Source organism: Pyrus communis, chromosome 10, assembly GCF_041283825.1.
Source record: "Pyrus communis isolate YQ-2024b chromosome 10, ASM4128382v1, whole genome shotgun sequence".
In the NCBI taxonomy this organism is placed as follows: Eukaryota; Viridiplantae; Streptophyta; class Magnoliopsida; order Rosales; family Rosaceae; genus Pyrus; species Pyrus communis.
Genome location: NC_142574.1, coordinates 26,035,825 through 26,056,257, shown reverse-complemented (window position 1 = coordinate 26,056,257; position 20,433 = coordinate 26,035,825). Strand labels below are relative to the sequence as shown.

At 36.3% G+C, this 20,433-nt stretch overlaps 3 protein-coding genes across 4 annotated transcripts; all 3 read left to right on the top strand.

Moving 5' to 3' along the window:
- Positions 1-4,963: 4,963 nt before the first annotated feature.
- On the top strand, positions 4,964-9,988 carry LOC137729794 (DNA replication licensing factor MCM6). The gene is made up of 18 exons (XM_068468816.2): positions 4,964-5,372; positions 5,470-5,592; positions 5,688-5,850; positions 5,966-6,159; positions 6,265-6,460; positions 6,561-6,638; positions 6,864-7,093; positions 7,178-7,292; positions 7,522-7,596; positions 7,680-7,820; positions 7,986-8,189; positions 8,268-8,429; positions 8,509-8,564; positions 8,694-8,734; positions 8,878-9,003; positions 9,296-9,426; positions 9,540-9,739; positions 9,921-9,988. Exons 1-17 carry the CDS (start codon positions 5,143-5,145, stop codon positions 9,690-9,692), a joined length of 2,418 nt encoding a protein of 805 aa, XP_068324917.2. The 5' UTR covers positions 4,964-5,142; the 3' UTR covers positions 9,693-9,739; positions 9,921-9,988.
- Positions 9,989-12,903: 2,915 nt separating this feature from the next.
- LOC137729977 (plasma membrane-associated cation-binding protein 1-like) lies at positions 12,904-14,616 on the top strand. Its single transcript, XM_068469030.2, has 5 exons — positions 12,904-13,068; positions 13,253-13,396; positions 13,539-13,628; positions 13,817-13,901; positions 14,001-14,616. Exons 2-5 carry the CDS (start codon positions 13,283-13,285, stop codon positions 14,354-14,356), a joined length of 645 nt encoding a protein of 214 aa, XP_068325131.2. The 5' UTR covers positions 12,904-13,068; positions 13,253-13,282; the 3' UTR covers positions 14,357-14,616.
- Positions 14,617-15,705: 1,089 nt separating this feature from the next.
- LOC137729611 (transcription factor GTE1) lies at positions 15,706-20,321 on the top strand. 2 transcript variants are annotated; one of them, XM_068468589.2, is made up of 9 exons: positions 15,706-15,846; positions 16,171-16,278; positions 16,544-16,747; positions 17,983-18,060; positions 18,435-18,659; positions 18,841-18,939; positions 19,121-19,179; positions 19,502-19,652; positions 19,813-20,321. In XM_068468589.2, the coding sequence occupies exons 2-9, from the start codon at positions 16,171-16,173 to the stop codon at positions 20,023-20,025; spliced, it is 1,137 nt and encodes a 378-aa protein (XP_068324690.2). In that variant the 5' UTR covers positions 15,706-15,846; the 3' UTR covers positions 20,026-20,321. The 2 variants fall into 2 exon arrangements, with proteins under 2 accessions (XP_068324690.2, XP_068324691.2); XM_068468590.2 differs by lacking the exon at positions 17,983-18,060 and having other exon boundaries at positions 15,721-15,846.
- The last annotated feature ends 112 nt before the right edge of the window (positions 20,322-20,433 follow it).

The following is a 20,433-nucleotide window of genomic DNA, read 5'->3' as shown; positions in this document are numbered from 1 at the left end:
TTTAAATTAACGATTTTATAGTTGTTTTACATATAGGTGAGACCTATCCCGAGGATGAGCGCAGTCACTCGAGATAAGGGGGTTACGACCCTTCCACATACCAGTGAGTGATCTTTTGGTTTTCCGTATATACTTGTATACTTGTGGTTTTTCCCAGAAAATGATATGAAATGCTTATATGTTTTAAATGTCATGCATAGTGTTTGTCTATTTAGTTATGCATTAGTGGTTGCATACATATGTATGTTTGGTGCTGCGAACGCACAGGTAAGTGTCAAGTAAGTTTATGGTTTATGATTGCGAATTAGTGGCTATGTGAGATGCATAGAGAGCTCATAACCTGCACCTCCGGTGTTAGTGCTCTCGCCCAGAGTATGGCACAGTCCTTCACGTGATGTTCACATCCCGCACCACATGCTCATCTTGGATCCAAGTTAGGTGCACAGTCTTGTCGTACAGACCACTATAGGTGGTTCCGACTCGTAGGTGACCCGCAATTATTCGCTCAGTCTTCACGTGATCGTAGCACTTGAGCGTATTTATTTACATCCAGTCTTGTCGTACAGACCACTTTAGGTGGTTCCGACTTGTGTACAGGTACAGTTAGTGACTTGGGGATTTGAGCTCTAGATTCAGCCGTACAGGTCACGTTAGGTGACTCCGGTTGACATGTTATTTGCATTGATTGACATTACCTGGGTTACTTACATTTTATGTGTAGGCATTCGACATGGCATATTTCTGAGCATGTTTTTGATATATGTGTATATTCTATTTTCTGGGAAACTATACAGGTTTTACGGCGAGAGGTTATAACTTTTGATAATGAAATGATTTTGAAAAGCTTTGTTTTTGCCCACTCACACTTTCTGTTTTGCGCCCCTCCAGGTTCTAGTTAGTTTGCTCTTTTGGTGACTTACGAGGAATCCACGGCATATCTGACAGATTATCACCAGTGTAGGACCACCTCTGGGTGTGTTTAGTTAGTGTTTGTTCCTCTGGACTGCACTAGGTTCTCTGTGCTCTGAATATTGTTTTTCGTGCACATGTATGTTAACTACTTTGTGTGTAGTTTAGTTTTTATTTATTCGTACTTTTATTAATATTCTTAGCTTCCGCACTGTACACATGGTTACGTCACCCTCACGTGACGACCAGCACGCCCTGATTTCGGTCGGGGTGTGTCAAAGGAAGTCGAAAGTCCTATATTGAAAATATAATTCAAAGTATCAAAATTCTTCCAAAATAATAACCAAAATATACTAAGAATAGGGTTAAAATATATAATATAAAATCTACTCATCAATATCCTAATGGTAGCCAATCATCAAGACAATTAGATAGTTTCAACACGGTGATTAATAATTCAAAACTTGTATGCATAATATCATAAGTAAATTGAAAAGAAACTGCATATTCTTGTTAAGGCTCGTAGCCTCGCCCTAGAAAACGAAACTAGTTACTAACAATCATAAAACAAAATATTATTAAAAACATGGAAATAAAACACCTTGAAAAATAAACTTCAAAGCTCTCTAAAGTGTGCGTGCATTTCCTCCCTTGTTCCTAATGGCTAAAAAGCCTTATTTATACTACTATAAAATAAAATCCTTACTAGAAAAGGTCTTCAACACAATAGAATAAGATAACTATGAAATAAAAGGCTTTCTATTTAAACTAAAATTCGGATTGCAGAGAAAATCAGACTTTTGACCAACCAAATCAACTTCGATTTGGCCCTAAAATGTCTCTTTTTAAAACTGAAGACGTTCCCTACAAACTCTCAGAAGAAATCTTCCTCAAAATATGTCAGCTTGACCTTCAAAATACCCAAAACGTCCAAAAACGTCAATTTGGTAAAGCTGCACGTTGGGCCTTTATTTCATCGCTACGATCAAACGGTTTGGTAGAAAAATTTGAAATTTTGATACAATCATCTTGAAAGGCACACGAACATCCTCCAATTGGAATCACTCCAAAATTCATCCGTTTGATCACTTTTTGCTTCAGAGAAAATTGAATGTCCTACATTGAAAATATATAGCCAATATCGGTGGTTAACTGGGGATTTTTGTGGGACTACGATTGAATTTATAATTTGAATTGGATGCTTTGGCCAAAAAGGTCATGGACAATGCACTCCGTCATGAGATGAAAATATATAGCCAATATCGGTGGTTAACTGGGGATTTTTGTGGGACTACGATTAAATTTATAATTTGAATTGGATGCTTTGGCCAAAAAGGTCATGGACAATGCACTCCGTCATGAGATGAACTGTGTGCAGCAATATAAGTTATCGTGTAAGATTTTCTTCCTTCTAAATTTTTTATTCTTCAGTTTCTTCTTTTTTTCATTTGTTTATTTTTTGTTTTTATAAATATGTCTATACAAGATGTTAACGTAATTTAATTGTGACTATTCAAAATAAAAAGAGTGGAGCATGGATGAAGCCAGAGATTTGTACGGAATGACATATTACAATATCCCTCGACGAGTTTTCGTGTTTTGAAACCCTTGCATGAAATCTTTATTACCAGTATCATCAAATATCATTTTCTCTAAAAATAACCATGTTATCATTCATAAATTGATTTTCCATTTCGATTTCTCAATCGATTATTCATAAATTTTATGGTCGAAAATGTTCTTTCAACATTGACAATAACAACTAGAAGAGTTAATGCTAATGCGACAAACAAGTAAACTAGTGATACAACTTGCTAATGTCATAAGTATGTACATTTTTTCACCAAAAAGACATGAGTGGGGACGGATGCCCCTACTGGGCCCCAGATGGCTCCATCCTTGAACCAGAGGGAAAAGAAATTTAAAAGGAAAATAATTTTACACCATGCGTTATGGTAGATCTAGATTACATAAAAGTTTAGAACTTAACAGTAAATGTTTCATCAAGGAGCTTAAAAATAAATTAATATAATTAAATTAGCTAGCAATGACTGATAAGCTTTTGCCAAATTCAGAGTTCAGAAGTAGGTCGTAGCCATATTGATAAGGTTCATAATATAACCTCTACGTATATCAATATGGTATGCAGTCCTATAATTGCATATTTTGATTGAGAAATGTGAAGGAAATTATTTTAAAGTGGGGTTTTTTATGAATTTTCTATCATTTCATGTTTTTGACACAATGTTTTATAATGTTAGCATGAGAATTGACGTTAAATTGTGAGACGGCAAAAAGTCCATGATAAAGGGTCATTAAAAATTCATTTTCTTGTACATTCATTCATATTTGGTGACTAATTCAAAATTCCAATTGCAGGCAAGTCATCCTTTGGTGCATGCTTGGATTGGAAGTAAACTCATCCTCCATTCTTATATTAACCTTTTTTTTTCTAGTTTAATTACATTTACATGAGAATAGCATTAGCAACACGTACCAATTAGAAGGATGTTCGCTCAGGACGCGTGTGCGACTGAGAGTCGTTAATTAGCATGATAAATAAAATTTCAGGTACAAAATGACATATACGCTATTTTAATGAGTTTGATCAATCAATTAACATAACTCATATTAGGGAGAAATCTTTCTATGAGTATTCTTGGCCCCTGAAAGTGATGGATAACCATGGCTTGCCACAAATTGTCTCCCTTTTTAAAAGAAAAAAAAAAAACTCACATATAAATAATTTTGATGTTGTAAGTGGTGGATTATTCTTATGGTTATGGTATTCTCTTCAACCCACTACGTTTTAGATTCAAAATCTTTCTCCTTTCTTTAGTGTAGTTTGGATTTTTTATTTTTTTTTTGGTTTTCATCACAAATGGTCCATGAAATTGAAAATCAATCAATGTAGTCCCTGAAAATAGGTGTTGCAAATAAAGGTGGTCCTTCCGTCACAATTCTATTTAAAAAATCTGTTAAGTGCTGATGTGGCATATAAATGGGTCCTATAAGTCATTTTTTTCTCACAAATAGTCATTGAAATTGACCCACGACATCAAAATGGTTCATGAAATTGACACGCGACATTAAAATGGTATATGAAATTGAAAATTGATCAATGTAGTCCTGCAAGTAAGTGTTTCATATCAATGTAGTCATTCCGTCACAATTCTGTCAAAAAATTTGTTATGTGTTGATGTGACATATAAATGGGTCACACAAGTCTGATTAAATTAAAAAAAAATATTAAAAATAGGCTGAATAATTTAATAGTTAATAAAAAAATTGTCAACCCAAAAACCTAGTCTTGCAATTACCTCTGATCCCTCCACATTTCTATACCTCATTTGCTCTCTATTCTTTAAAAAATAATTTCAATACACACATCTTTACACACTTCAACACTATTCATTGAATTGAACCTAGATCGAGATTACCTTTGGTGACGGCTTGGCCCATTGACAACGACATGGAAGAGATCTATCTTCAGAGTAGGCCCTACTATAAGAAGAAAAAAAAAATTTCATTGTGCAAAAAGGTATTTAGACAACTTTTTTAATTAATTATTAAACTCACATCAACACATAACAAATTTCTTTTATAGAATTGTGGCAAAATGATCATATTTATTTGCGACACCTATTTTCAAGAACTACATTGATTGATTTTCAATTTTAAGAACCATATTGATGGTATTAGTCAATTTCAGGGACCATTTGTGATAAAAATCCGTAAATCTTGTGGGTCCATTTATATGTCACATCAGCATTTAATGGAATTTTTAATAGAATTGTGATGAAATGACCACATTGATTTGCGATACCTATTTTCAGAAAGTACATTGATTAATTTTTAATTTCAAAGGCCATCTCGATGATAATTGTCAATTTCAGAGACCATTTGTTATAAAAACCATTATATATGTGTATATATATATATATATATATATATATATATTTGGATGCACTAAACAAGGATGAGACTTCAAATGCTAGGTAATTCAAATTTGCATTGGACTAGTGGTAAATGGTGATGGAGGCCCATTTTATACAGTTGGCCCAAGTTGTTAGGTGCTTTTTGGCGGGAAGGCGTTGTGGTGGCAGACTGGCAGGTCTTATTTTGGCGCCAGAAACCAGAAAGCGGCACGGAGTGAGAAGGGAACTGTAGAGAAAGAGGAGAGAGAGAACTCAGAAGTGAGAGAAGTGACTGAGAGACTGCGAGGAAGCAAAAATGGAGGCCGACGGAGGATACTTGGTGGATGAGAAGGCGGTGAGGGTAGAGTCCATCTTCGTGGACTTCCTCAAGAACTTCAGGATCGCCGGCGGAGGAGGAGAGGCGTATTACGAGGCGGAGATCGAAGCCATGGCCGCCAACGAATCCAGCACCATGTTCATTGACTTCTCCCACGTTATGGTCTTCAACAATCTCCTCCAGAAAGCCATTTCCGACGAGTTTCTCAGGTCCATTTTCTGAAAACCCTAAAACCCCCAAATCCCCCAACTTGATTGATTTGTGCGTTCACTCAAAATCGATTGAATTTTTTTTTTGATTGATTAGGTTTGAACCCTATTTGAAGAACGCTTGCAAGACATTCGTGACGCAGCTCCGCCCCAACTTCATCTCCGACGATACGAACAAGGACATCAATGTCGCCTTCTTCAACCTTCCCGTCTCCAAGAGGTGTGCTTTTTATTGATTTCTTTACTTAATATTACAGAATTTGATTGAGCTTCCAAATGGGACGTGGAAAATAATGGAACTTTTTTTCATTCTAGGTTGAGGGAATTGACCACAGCAGAAATTGGGAAATTGGTATCGGTGAAGGGTGTGGTGACTCGGACCAGTGAGGTTCGACCAGAGCTTCTCCACGGGACATTCAAGTGCTTGGAGTGCGGAGGCGTCATCAAGAATGTCGAACAACAATTCAAGTACACCGAGGTCAGCCAGCTTACATTTAATGGCACAATTGTTTTTTTTATTCCAATAGTTTAATGTTTGTTTTGAGCATTCTGGTGGGTGATTCTGATTTTTTGTTTTAATTGTGGGTTCAAAGCCAACAATCTGTGTCAATGCCACCTGCTCTAATAGAGCAAGGTGGGCGTTGCTTCGGCAAGAGAGCAAATTTGCAGACTGGCAGAGGGTACGAATGCAGGAGACGTCCAAAGAGATACCTGCGGGCTCCCTTCCTAGATCACTGGATGTTATTATCCGCCACGAGATTGTTGAGAAGGCCAGGGCTGGTGACACGTAAGCAAAGTCACCCCCTTTGCTTGATTCCAACTAGTGTTTTTTTTCAGCATACTAGTAGCATGTATCTAAGCTCCATGTCTGTTTCATTTTGTGCACTCATAGGGTCATTTTCACGGGCACAGTGGTTGTCATACCAGACATAATGGCATTGGCCTCCCCTGGAGACAGAGCAGAGTGTTCTCGACAAGCATCCCAGCGCAATGGTTCTATGGCTGGACATGAAGGAGTGAGGGGTCTAAAAGCATTGGGAGTGAGAGACCTCTCCTATCGCCTTGCCTTTATTGCCAACTCAGTTCAGGTTTTCCATTGAGTAGATTTGATTAGTATTTCTGGTTATGTGATTGGTTTTTTTCTATGATCCTTGCCTTACAATTGCATTTTTGGTTCTTTTCCTCCAGATTTCTGATGGTAGACAGGATACTGATGTCCGGAATAGAAAGAAGGATGCTGACGACGATGACAACCAGCAGTTCACTGTTAGTTCCTGATACAACCTTCTGTGCTTTTTTCCCATCTGCTAGTCTCTAGTTGTTGTTGTTCAATGTCATTTCGGATTTCACTTTTGATCCTTCACTTGTTTTCTTCTCATCTGGCTATTGTTCGAAATTAAGACTTCACTATGTTTTGGAACTCTGCATGGATATTTAGTATTTTTGGGCAACAATTTTCTGACCCACTTTTATTGTTCATTAATTTGGCAGGAAGAAGAGAAAGATGAAGTTCAAAGAATGAGGAATACCCCTGATTTCTTCAATAAGCTTGTTGATAGCATTGCCCCAACTGTTTTTGGCCATCAAGATATCAAGCGTGCAATTCTGCTTATGCTCCTGGGTGGTGTCCACAAGTTTACTCATGAAGGCATCAACTTGAGAGGAGACATCAATGTTTGTATAGTGGGGGACCCCAGTTGTGCAAAATCTCAGTTCCTCAAGTATGTCCCTTCTGCTGCTTATCATTTCAGTTCCCCTAGTTTATAGACACATCCACATTTTTTATGTTGTTCTATCAACTGTAGGTATACGGCAGGAATAGTTCCAAGATCCGTTTACACTTCTGGGAAATCCTCCTCTGCTGCTGGTTTAACTGCAACTGTTGCCAAAGAACCAGAAACAGGAGAATTTTGTATTGAGGTAGCATCTAAATTTATGGACGCTTATTAACCATTTTGCACATATCTATTTGTTTCTATGGAATTATAGCTCACTTAATAGATTTTCAGTGCTGCATTTTCAGGTTGATTTTGTCATATTTTTTGTGAATTGTGAGGGAGTACATACCTCGGCATCCTATTTCTTTTGGCAATCTCTTTACCAATCTGTTTCCAGAAATGCTGATTTGTCACCTGTGATTTCATTTCAGGCAGGCGCGTTAATGCTTGCTGACAATGGTATTTGTTGCATTGATGAATTTGACAAAATGGACATTAGGGATCAGGTAACTGTTTTATTTTTTGGTACAATTCGATGGCGTGAGCTAGATGCATAAACTATCATTAACTGGTATGTAATGGACTTTAGGTTGCGATTCATGAGGCCATGGAACAACAGACAATAAGCATTACAAAAGCAGGAATACAGGCAACACTGAATGCTCGAACATCAATTCTTGCTGCTGCTAACCCCACAGGCGGACGTTATGATAAATCTAAACCACTCAAGGTATATATATGCTTGAAACTTAAACTTTAAGAACTGTTTTAATAAGTGCGGTGTTGTTCCCCTGGGTGACGTTCCGTAGGGGAAAACTATTTTGAAATGGAAATGTTTTATAGATTTTCTGTATGGAGGCTATGGACTTTTCACCTTTTTGTTTGTGTTTTCCAGTATAATGTGGCTCTTCCTCCTCCTATCCTCTCAAGGTTTGATCTGGTATATGTTATGATTGATGACCCAGATGATCAAACTGATTACCACATTGCCCACCACATTGTAAGAGTACATCAAAAGCGTGAAGAGGCACTCACTCCTGAATTCACTACTGCACAGCTGAAACGTTATATTGCATTTGCTAAAACTCTGAAACCTAAGGTATTCTCTCTGCACTTCCAAAACCATAACCTCACCCCCTCTCTATCTGTATCTGACAGAGCAGAATAAATCACGCAGTTAAACTCCGATGCTAGAAAGCTGTTGGTGGAATCTTATGTTGCTCTCAGAAGAGGTGATACTGCTCCTGGTAGTAGAGTTGCTTATCGCATGACAGTTAGGCAACTAGAGGCATTGATTAGACTGTCTGAAGCCATTGCTCGAAGTCATTTAGACCTTCAGGTGACTAATATTGTGGCAAGTTGTTTATCGGGGTTTAAGATAAGATACATGTTTTTTAACTCTTAACAAATTCTTGCAGGTAAAACCGGCCCATGTCCGTTTAGCAGTGAGATTGCTGAAAACATCAGTGATCAGGTATGAAATCTATGAGACTATGTTGAATATCCTCCTCTCGTATCATCTCTCTCTCACACACACACACACACACACTCTCCAAATTCTGAGTCTTTGCGTCAATAACGTGCGTGTTCTTTTGTCATTCAGTGTGGAGTCTAGTGAGATTGATCTGTCCGATTTTGATCAAGGTGATGATCAAATGCCAAAGCTGAGCCAGCCTCTGAGGATGCTGGCATTATTATAGGACCCTTTTTTTTTAATTTTTTTTTTTTTTTAATTATGTGCTTTCTTCAAACTTTATCTTAACATGATCACTTTATGTGGGTAATAGGTGTAGCAAATGATGATGGTGCAGCTGACCAAGGAAAGATTAAAGTAAGTGATGAATACTTTCAGAGGATTGCCCAGGCCCTTGTCATGCGTCTTAGACAGCATGAAGAAGATGTTAGGCAAAGCGGTAAGCCATCTACCCTGCGTATTTTTTTTCTTGTTAACGTGTAGATAATGATGAAATGTTAGATCAGTTTTCCTTTGGAATGTTGGTTCCAATTCTGTATAAATGTAAAGATAGATGTTTATGCATTGTGATAGTCCCATCAAGCAATCCAACTGTAGAATCTTAGCTAAATCTCTAGATTTGAAACCACTTCTTCCAAATGGACTCTAACCGTTATTTGTAATTATTACCATGTAATTTGTATTCATTTTCTAGAAAGTTCTTAAAATAATTAACGGGTTCCTTGTTTCAGGGACAGGGCTGGCTGGAATGAGGCAGAGGGATTTGATTGAATGGTATGTGAGACAGCAGGACGAGAAAAATGCTTACAGTTCCAAGGAGGAGGCGGAGCGTGAAGTCACCATAATCAGTGCCATAATAGAGGTAAGAGTACCGTTACCTTGCACCCGCAATGTTAGTGTAAAAGTTGCTATATTATCTGGACATAATAGCAGTTATCTTTTACTAAAAGAGAAAAATAAACACGTGAAATGCAGTGGTTGATAACAAGAGAAGGACATCTGATAATACTAGATGACGGTAGTCAAGCAGCAGAAGGCGAGGGTGAAGGCGAAGGTGTAGGGCAACCATCAAAAAAATCTAGAAAAGAAAGAATATTGACTGTGAATCCCAACTATGTTATAGATTGATCTGGTGATACTATTTAAGTAGGAAACCATCAAACCATCACTAGTTGGTAAGTTCACAATCCCCCGATTATAACTTGTTGCACAGTTTTGAGCTTAGTTTGGCTTTGCCGTGTTGCGGCAAAATTTGTTACAGAAAGAGAGATCGGTAATTTATTAGAGCTGAAATGTTCGTAATGTAGTTTAACGCGATTTACAAATGAAATGAACTACGGATTATGGTCTTTGCAGATGAAGACTGATTAACAGTTTCATGTTTGCTTTAATAAATGAATTAGAGGCTTTCTTTTGAGGTGAAATTCTACCGTGCCGGCTGTTGGATAAGGCAACACACCAGTAACGTTAGACCCTCTGCATGTGGGTCCCACCCGTTTATGAGAGCTGTTGTATGCAAGGAAGAATTTCTCCTCTTTCGGGAAGACACTTAAGTTGGAAATACCTCAGGGTTGGATAAGGCAAATATTAATTAGTGAAGGTTCTTAATGTTAAAAGCTAATCACCTTCTTTGTCAGAGTGACATAGAGTTGATGGTATAATGTTATGTTATTTTCAATAGAGTTTTGCACTCAAACGTTACCCTCCACTTCATCCTTTGTCTTCTTGAATATTTTTGCTTCTCATGTTTAAGCTTGCCCAAGCCATTGACGAAGACTACTTAAACTTTTCCCTTCAATCGAAATGACAAAAAAATTCAGTAGATAAACTTCGGGATTACAACAACGACGTCTACAAGACAAAAAATATCACACTTCGTAGAGTAACAAAACAACAGACATAAAATTGCAAAACACAAAGTTATAGCAGGTAAAAACAACACAGACAACTATGTCGCTCACAAACATAACTTCATCCAATTCAAATTAGTGAACACTCGTTTTATTATTTATTTTTACAATGAATTGGTCCAAATTCTCATTTGGAGACAGAATAGTTGAGGTTGTAATTTTTTTCTTTTTTTCGGACAAAACATTATTTTAATTCAAGTATGACAAATTTAATTCACTAATTATCCTTTTTATATAAATATTTTAATATGGCCTCTGTCGTGGTCTTTGAGGCTTTGTCCTGAAGGAGAATAAAATTCTATAACTCCACCAACTTCATAAGATACCTCATAAACAACAACACTACAACTTATGATACTCAAAATATTTAGATTGCTTTGGTTTGTTTTAATTCTCATAAATTTATAATTAGCTGACTACTGTTAATTGGCTTATTCATTTATTTTTCAAGTCCAATCTAATTAAAAATTGTTAGAAGACTCAAAAAACAAACATGGGTTTAGCCAAGTCGTGCAACATGCTTCTCCTTTTAAAGAATTGCTTTTTTTTCTTAATAGTAGTCAAGCGATAGTGAAAGAGAGTTGAACTCGGAACGTCAGATGCAATGATCAATCTGATTAACCAAATGTACTACAAATTCTTCAGATTAAACTTCAAGATGCTGGAGAATTTTCCAACAGTCAGATTAAACTTCAATATTAATTGAGGAAAATGGGTGGCTGACAGATTAGCAAAGATGGATGTTTCACAGATAAATAAATATTTTTTCTCTGAAAAATATATAATATCAAAATTGTAAAACAAACTCAGGTGGCAAATTAGTCCAACTACTATACATGATACACAGAATCTCTTTTTGGTAAAACCAAAAATGCTGTTTCAGATAGAGTTCAACTTGAATATCAATTTTTACCTGTCGTACAAACAGTAAATTACGGTTTGACATATGTGTGAAAACTCTTTCTTTGATTTGTCGAGTTATGTTTGCATAGGTTCTGATTGTAATTTGCAAATGAGTAAGACGAATTAGTTGGTCTTCAAACAAAAATACAATTATTCTTACAGCAAAAGCCAGAACGTTGTCATCAATTCAAAATTAATGTATATGATGTCTCGTACCAGCAGCACTTACCTTTGTAGTACCAAAACCAAATCATATGCAGCTAATTAAACCTGTCTTAGCCCCACTTCGAAACTAATAGAAAGTTTTCTGGTCTCCCACCCCTTGTTATGGCCAAAACCTTAACAAGGGCGATCCAAGTTAACTAGACTTCCCATTTTACGAGGATTGGAAGAGACACATCTATCGCACTCCTTGTTATGGCCTAAACCTTAAAAAAGAAAAATATATAAAATTATAATCAACCTCCATGTGGTAGGCTAGGCAGCCATCTGTATATATTTTTGCTTTTTTTTTTTTTTTTTTTTTTTTGTATTTTATTAATTTTTAATTTTTTTTTAATTTTAATTTAATAATTTTTGGTTTTTTGTATACACATACAATCAAACGAAGAGTAACATGGCTTGACAAAAAAGAAAGAAAGCAGAGAGTAACATGGCATGAATTTTTGTCTGCATTGTTTGCAAATGAGGCCATGGGGGGCTGGTTTGTTTCGAAGAACTTTTCTCAGTCATTGACGGCGTGATTGCTAAATATCCAGCGAAGCCACGTGACAAGTATTTTCCATCAAGTCAAAGGAAGAAGAAGAAGAAGAAGATGCATATACTGGCACACGTACAATTAAATTTACAGATCAACATCCAAAATTGGCAAAACCCTTCAAGGGTCCCACGTTTCTCTACTCCCCCTTGAGGTGATTGCCAGCTGTCACCTCCCCTAACAAAGGCTCACCACAATCCCATCTGCATTTTCATAGAGAAACTTACAAACTCTCCTAGTATGCAACCGTATGGATATTTCAAACTAATCTTTCACGTCAAGAATTCGTAATTCGATTGGTTAAGATCATTTTCATTGTGTTTGAAGTATTGAGTTCGAATCCTACCTCCTATAAAAATACACACATCGCCACATGTAGAAAATAAATTTATGTCCAAACTACAATTGTGACAATATTTTAAATCAATAACGTATTGTCATATACTTTAATTTTTTCATCAATAATGCGTTATTGATTTGAGATACAGTACGATAATGTGTCAAAGTGTAGGTGAGTCTCTCTCTCCCATATACCCCGCTAATTTACAACCCCGCCACTGACCACCCTGGCCTTGAATCACATATCGAATTGTGAAACAATAGCCAAACCTACCTGTGAATTTTTGTGCTGTCATAGCCCTTGGAATTTAATTATATAAGCCGACGGTGGAGGGTAGTTTAGGCAATTTGCATGGGAAGGTTGGCTGCTATCAGTGAATAACTAGGTAATTGGCAATTAAAATCGAACCATAGGGGTATTTATGTGTTTGAAGCATATGTCTATATGTTGATGTGCCGGTTCTCAAGCTTTTTGTGGTATTAGTTTGGAGAGACAGTTGGCTGCTACATTCGTAGAGAATTGAGGTGGACCTTGAGAGTTTGATTGGAGGAGAAAGAGAGAGAAATAAAGGAAGAGAGTTAATCACCCAAGCAGGTAAGATATAGAGATTATTATTAACTTAGTTTATCAATCTCTTTGTGCTCTTCAAAGTTTCAGTACTTGATTTCAGTTTTTTGTTGCGTAACTTTAAAAGCTCATTTGATAACCATTTCATTCTTATAATTGAGTTTTTCTGATTCTCGGTTTGCTATTTTTTTTTTTTTTTTTCGGTTTTTAGACTTAAGGGGTATTTGAGTTGAGAAGTGAGATGGGTTATTGGCAAACAAAGGTGCTTCCAAAGATCAAGAAGGTGTTTGAGACCAAAACCAGTACAAAAAAGGCTGCTGCTGCTGAGGCTTGCAAGTCCTTTGATGACTCCAAGGTTTGTTATATTTCTTCCTTTTTTCTTTCTCTTGTTTTTATGTTTAGGTCCAATTATTTTATTTTCTGCAGAAGATCTTACAAATAGAACAATTTATAATTATATATATGTGGTGTATAACTATATATGCATCTGTTTTCAGGAGGAAATAACCAAGGAGTTTGAGGAAAAGAAGGCTGAGCTTCAAGCAAAAGTAATTGAATTATATGAAGCTTCCTCATCTGAAATCAAGGTAACATATTTGATGAGAAAATATGTCTTATCATTAGTTGTATACAAAATAAGTCTGTCTGTTCTGTCACACCAAAAATCTCGTGCATAAGACAAATTAAGAGATAAAACAATGAAAGAGGGAATTACTAGACCAATTATTAAGTACTAATTAGCTCTTCTGCATAAACTTAATTTCATCTTAAACAGACTTTGGTTAAGGAGCGCAAGGAGTCAGGGTTGAAGAAGTATTCAGCTGCAGTCCTGAAGTTCCTTGAAGAGTTGGCTAAAATTGGTATTGCAATTTATTTAAAACATATTCAACGATTTTTGGGTTTAATTCTTCAAAATTCTCGTGTGTTTAATTGGGTTATAACTTTATATGCATGAACAGAATTCCCAGGATCCAAACCAGTATCAGAAGCCTCTTCAAAATATGGGCCAGCCTACGTTTCAGGTCCAGTTTTCTTTGTGTTTGAGAAGGTGTCAACATTCATTGTGACTGAGGAGAAGGTGGAGCCGCCGCTGCCAGCCGAAGCAGCAAAGACTGAGGAGGAAACAAGTGGTTGTGTAAAAGAAAAGGAGATAGTGATTGAAGAAGAGGTGGTGGAGGAGAAGAAAGAAGAGGTAGTGGTGGAGGAGAAAGAGGAGGAGGTTGAGAAACCTAAACCTACTGAGCCAGATGCTGCTGCTGAGGCTCCTCCCCCCAAGGTGGAGGAATCTGCTGCTGCAGAACCACCAAAGCTTTAGGAAGAACATTCAATCAATCATGCATGGGTTAAAAATTTTCAAGTCCTTCCTCCCCAAGTCAGTGATGACTTCTGCGTAAAAGTGTTATAATTTGGTAAAATATATTTGATTTGTTATTCTTCAATACTTGTAACCTATTTCGGAATATTTGTTTTTCCAAAAATTTTCATTTATGTGTAATTTATTGTGTATCAGTTTGCGTATGTATGTATCAATCTTATTACATTGAAGACAATCAAATTTTGAACCTATTCTATCCACACCAATCACTTGCCCCTTCCTCACTACATAATCACATTTTGGGTCAGAGCTAGAAATTTTATTTAGTGGGGCAACCTTAACTTTCAGACTTGAGGAAAAAAAAATTCATGATAGTTGAATTTTTTCTATAATTTCGTTGCTTTTCTTTTCTTCTCAAATTTCATTAAGCCAACTTGTAGACATTTTTTTTTCTCACAATTATAGCTTGCTATACATATTATTTGAAAATTTCAACTAATCATTTAAAGCACTTAAATAATAAATAACTAACCACTTAAATATGATAAATTCAAGTTCTATGATTTTTTTCCCCTACACAAAACTTCAGCAGTCCAGTGGGGGCACCTGCCCTCGACGGGGCTTAGCTGCCTCTGTCCTTGATTAGAATCTCCTATCAGAGCATACGCATATGGGAGGACATTATCTATTGGAAGAGATCTACTAAAAACACAAAAAGTAGACCAAGTACTTGATTAATTGGTCCATCGGCACTTGGTTATCTCCAGCTCATGCCGATGCGAAGACACTAAATTGTTGGTAGATTTACAATATGTTATAAAAAGCACAAAAAAGTAGAAAAAAACAATGAAATGTAAGTGTACTTGAATCGAAAAATAAAAGAATGAATGAAATATTTTAAATACGGATTTTTTTATTGATTTTATATAAAATCATCCTATTGTTAAATACATTTTACAATTAAAATTATTACTGACTTACTTATACACCTTAATATGCAATTATAACTTCAACCTCAAATCACTTTGAATGCTTATATCCTAAGATTATTTATCTTGTTTAACTCTCGAAGTCATTCTCACTCTCTATTGTAAAACAAAACCCTAAACAATATAACTATATGCACTTTAATTAAAAAAATTATTTTTAACGAATGAAACATGAAGTTGACATTTTAAAAGCTTCATCTGAGGCAAGTTTCTTGTGGTAAAATTAGAGAAGTGATCTCCTCACTCCTTTTTCCCTTTCGGCTTTATTCACCTCTGATTATTCACGATTATTAAGTTGAATAAATTAAAAAGCAATATTGGGCCGTTCAAAACGAGAAAGACAAAAGGCACGAGCCCAATAAGTATAAATAAACAGCCCAATTTCAAAATATTCGAGTTCGTTCGGATCAAATACTGAACAACTGGTGATCGGGCATCGCGTTCTTCTTCAGCTTCTTCCCGTCTCTCTCTCCGACTCGGTATGCGTCTCTGCTCTTCCAGGTACACCCATATCTATATCCTGAACAACTGTATTTTTTTAATTGTTAGGGAAGAGGAAGGCTTACGCTTGTTGGGTTCAATTCGGTTCTCTCTCTCTTATTTGATTGATGCAACGAAAAGGGGTTTAGAGTTTTAACGATCAAGATACAATCTTTAATTGTTTCTTTCCAATGATCTAGTTAATTTGGATCAAATTCACAATTTTTTTTTAATTTATTTCAGCCTTTTCGAATTGTTTTAGTTGAAAAATTCCAGATAGTTAGAAATTGGGAATAAATTCTGGAATGATTTTGCTTAAATTCAATCTTTTTGTTGTCCTAACAGATGGAGCCAGCAAGTTCATCAAACCCAGATTTTACAAGTGTTGATGGTGCAGCTGTAGTGGAGGGATTTAATCGTTCTGTTGATGAGATTTCTGCAAAGGTCGATACGGTGAGGCTTCTTTTCACTAATTATAAACCGGCATCTTCTTTATGTAATTCGAGTTCTAGTTTCGTCGTCTAATCTGGTTGGTGTTATATGATTTTCCACTCCAATAGTTTGGTTTTTCGTCATTAATTATCAATATGTTGGTCAGCTTCTACTATGGAATTTACTTTTACATCTATGGTTTTGTGCAATTTTTTCATTTATGGGAAATCTGTCCAAAATTTTAAAACTTGTGAACAAGATTGACTAACTTGTCTTTTACTTGCAGCTTGAGAAAAGAGTGAATGAGGTGGAACGGTTTTACTTGACTACGGGAAATCTGAATCTACCCACTTCAAAAGGTGTTGCAGTCGTGAAGGATAGACAGTTAACTGCTTCTAAGAAGCAGCAGCAAGATGCATCACGTAGGGAAGCCGCTGCTACAAAGAGAATGCAAGAGCTTATGCGCCAATTTTCTGCAATGTTCCGTCAGGCAAGCACCAAACTTTTGCAATGGATGCAAGTACTTGGGTATATTTTAATGAAGATATTTTCTTACATCTAAGGGTTCTTTCTTTAACTAATTCTTCACATGTTTTTTAATTATGTTCCTTCTTTATAATATTGTTGGATATATGATTTTTTGAAGCAAGTTCAGAAGTAATTTCCTGGGGAAGGGGAAAAGTCAGATGATATAGTGTTGGAAGCGGAGCAAAATCGAATATGTTTGGTCAAATTATAACATCCTAATTAATACCTTCTCTTGGTAAAAGACAGTCATTTGGACTTGTTGTGAGGAACAAATAGCAGCAGTTTTAGAAGAGCTTTTCACATATCGGCCCTTGATAACATGACATTTTAGGGAAAAAACACTTCATAGTTAAAACCCAATACTTTAGGGAAAAAGATCCTGTTGATTTTGTAATGGGAGCAGGGCAGCATAAGAATTTCACAACTAAGAATCCGCTAAAGCATGACAAGTGGATAGATGAAGTATTTGTTTCCTCTCCACTTGAGTTCTTGAACGGTTTATATAAAACTTATAGTTGTCGGGGTGTTTTTTTTTTTTCTACAACAAAACCTTATAAAATTGCGTGCTCCAAGTACTCTATGTCTTTTCTTAAAGTCTCTTTCCAAGTCTTCCTAGGTCTTGCTCTACCCCTTTTGCTTTGAGCACAATCCAAGTCTTCCTAGGTCTTGATCTACCCCTTTTGCTTAGAGCACAATCCAGGTCTTCCTCTACCCATTTTGCACCTTTTCTAATTTACTACTATAAAATTTCTATAAAAAGCTAGACGCCATTGTCAATTTTTGTGACCAGATGTTCATGTTGAGTGATACTTCTAATTTCACATACAAGCTAAATGAGAAACTTTAGTTGTTACTTGTCAGAGTCCGGACCCTCTTGCACAGTTTCTTTTAGGTGGATAATGTTTTTCAGAAAAAGCAGAAGCAAGGAGACTTATAAAATGTTGAATTTTTTCTTGCTAGAAGAAAATTGTCTTTTTTTAATGTAGGAAAATATTCTGATATCTGGTATTTATGCTGTATCTACGTGGGTGAAGTACCAGCTGCAGATTTGAGTGGACTTTGATTTTTTTCGCATTCACTAACTTGTACATGGTTTTTCATTAAAACTTCAATTAGATGCTTTGTTGCTAAAACAGTAATAAAAATGATTTATCTGGGTTAACACTAGTTAATATGGCTTCACTTGGCACTGTTCAGATCACTAAGCTTGAATGGGCGTGGCCCTTTATGGATCCTGTAGATGTTGAACGTCTTGGATTGCATGACTATTATCAAGTAAAGTTTTCTTCCTTTAGAATTTTCTGATTAGTAATCTCTTCCTTTATGGGCAAATGTTATTATCTTGTTCACTTATCAAAAAGACTTCGTACATTTTTAATTGTTTTCAAAATTTACTCACTATGCTGATGAGGACACGCTGTACCTTTCCAAAGGTCCTCATTAAAGTATTAAAAAAGCAAAAAATTGTCGAACTTTTAGTTGTCGACTTGAAGATGCATATATCTACTTGTATCATACTGATTTTTCTGTTGTTGGTCCGTCGTCTTTCACGTAGTGTTCATTCATTCTTTATTATACATCTTTCTTTTTCAACAAAGAAGAAAATTCCTTTTGATGGTCTGCCTAATTTGTTTCATGTCTTACATTAGGTCATTGAGAAGCCCATGGACCTTGGTACCATAAAAAATAGAATGGAAGCCAAGGATGGTAGTGAGTATAAGAATGTCAGGGAGATATATGCTGATGTGAGGCTGGTTTTCAAGAATGCAATGAAATATAATGATGAAGGTGAGGATGTCTATGTGATGGCCCAATCGTTGTTGAAAAAATTTGAAGAAAAATGGCTAAAGCTTCTGCCTAAAGTTGTTGAAGAGGTAAGTTTCTATTCTTAATGCGAAAATATCTTATGTAGGACTTCGTGGACCTTGTTACCAACACTTGTTTTTTTTAACGAATTCAATAGCCTTTCATTGTGAATGGATGTGTTTTAGGTTGCCTGTCTTCTTGTTTCAGTATAGTTTTTTAACTTTCAACCTAAGTTTTAACTATTCATAGGAAACAAGACGAGCAGATGAGGAAGCAGAGGCACGGCGAAACATGCAACTATCTCAGGATGCTGCATATGCCAGCACAGCTAAGGATCTAAGCAATGAGGTTTGTCAAATTTCAGAGTCCTCGTAGTAATTTGTAACGAAGCTTCTCAATTTTCTCTCGTTATTCTAATTTTTAATAGCAACATGCATTTACATACACAATGCCAATCAAAAGTTCGATTATTTTTAGGAGTAAATTCTGACTCATGATCTACATTTTTTTTTAACGAAATCATTTTCAGCTTTTTGAGATTGATGTGTATTTGAGGAACCTCAGACAAACAGTGGTTCAGAAGTGCAGGTTTGTTAAGAACCCATATCCACTCTACAATTAAACTAAATTGCTTGTGTTTTTGCTTGGGTTTGTATATAGTTTTAGAAACTTCAAATCAAAGTGCATTTTATTGCCGTGTTGCAACCGACAAAATTGGATATGTAGCTTTATGTTAGTTGGGTGGTTAAACTGTGAATGGGCCTTACTGAATTGCTGAATCCAGCATTGTTCTTGCAACAGCTGAATCCAGCATTGTTCTTGCAACTGCATGGGCATGGTCTTGTTGTGTCTGTTATTTTTCATTGATCATTTTGGCATCTGTGAAGCGTCTAACTGTGGATTGATTTAGGAAAATGTCTTCGGATGATAAAAGAAAACTCTCAACAGCTCTCTCGCAGTTATCTGCCGAAGATCTGAGCAAGGCTCTAGAAATTGTTGCACAGAGTAACCCCAACTTCCAAGCAACTGCGCAAGAAGTGGATCTTGACATTGATGCTCAGGTCATTATCTATTTATCTATTTGTTTTTGCTGTGATCTGGCAGTCATTTAAATTGAATGTAGTAGTACAATATCAAACCATCGTATTTACGTTTAAATTCTTTTGGCATGATGCTAATTGAGATGTCTATTCTTTCATTTCTTCCATCCCACCTACACAGAATGAATGCACATTATGGAGGTTAAAGGTTTTTGTAAAGGAGGCACTAAAAGTTCAGGGGAAAAGTCCTGAAGCCATTGGCGGTAAAGTCCAGGGGAAGATTTCTGAAGCCATTGGCGGCAACAAAGTTGCAGGCTCCAAGCGGAATAGAGAGATTTGTGATACTCTTGCTAAGACTGCCGTAAGGAGGACCAAAAAGATCTCTAATATGTGATCTCGCTTGAACGTCAAACGACTGTTCATTCAGTGCGGTACCAGAGAAACTGAAACGTAGTTTTGTGCAGGTTTTACCATGGACAGCTCTGTAAATCTCCTTAATGGAAGAACTACGGATCGTTTTTCTGTATAGGTATGTTATATGGATCAACTTGTCGGTTTTCTCTAAAAGGATGCCTGTTCGCAAAAGAATGGATCATATGAATATTATTTCTGTTCTCTAGCAATTGGGGTTTGTTTGGGTTGTAAACCGTACTTGTTACCTTGGCATTCAAGAAATACCCGTTCAAGAAATTTGCGGCTCTCCATTCGTTACTTTCTGCTATCATTTCGAACCTCGACTAAACCTAAACCTGGAAGGATTGCACCTGACATTCCTAGACAATTTGTGTAGAAAGAATCACCA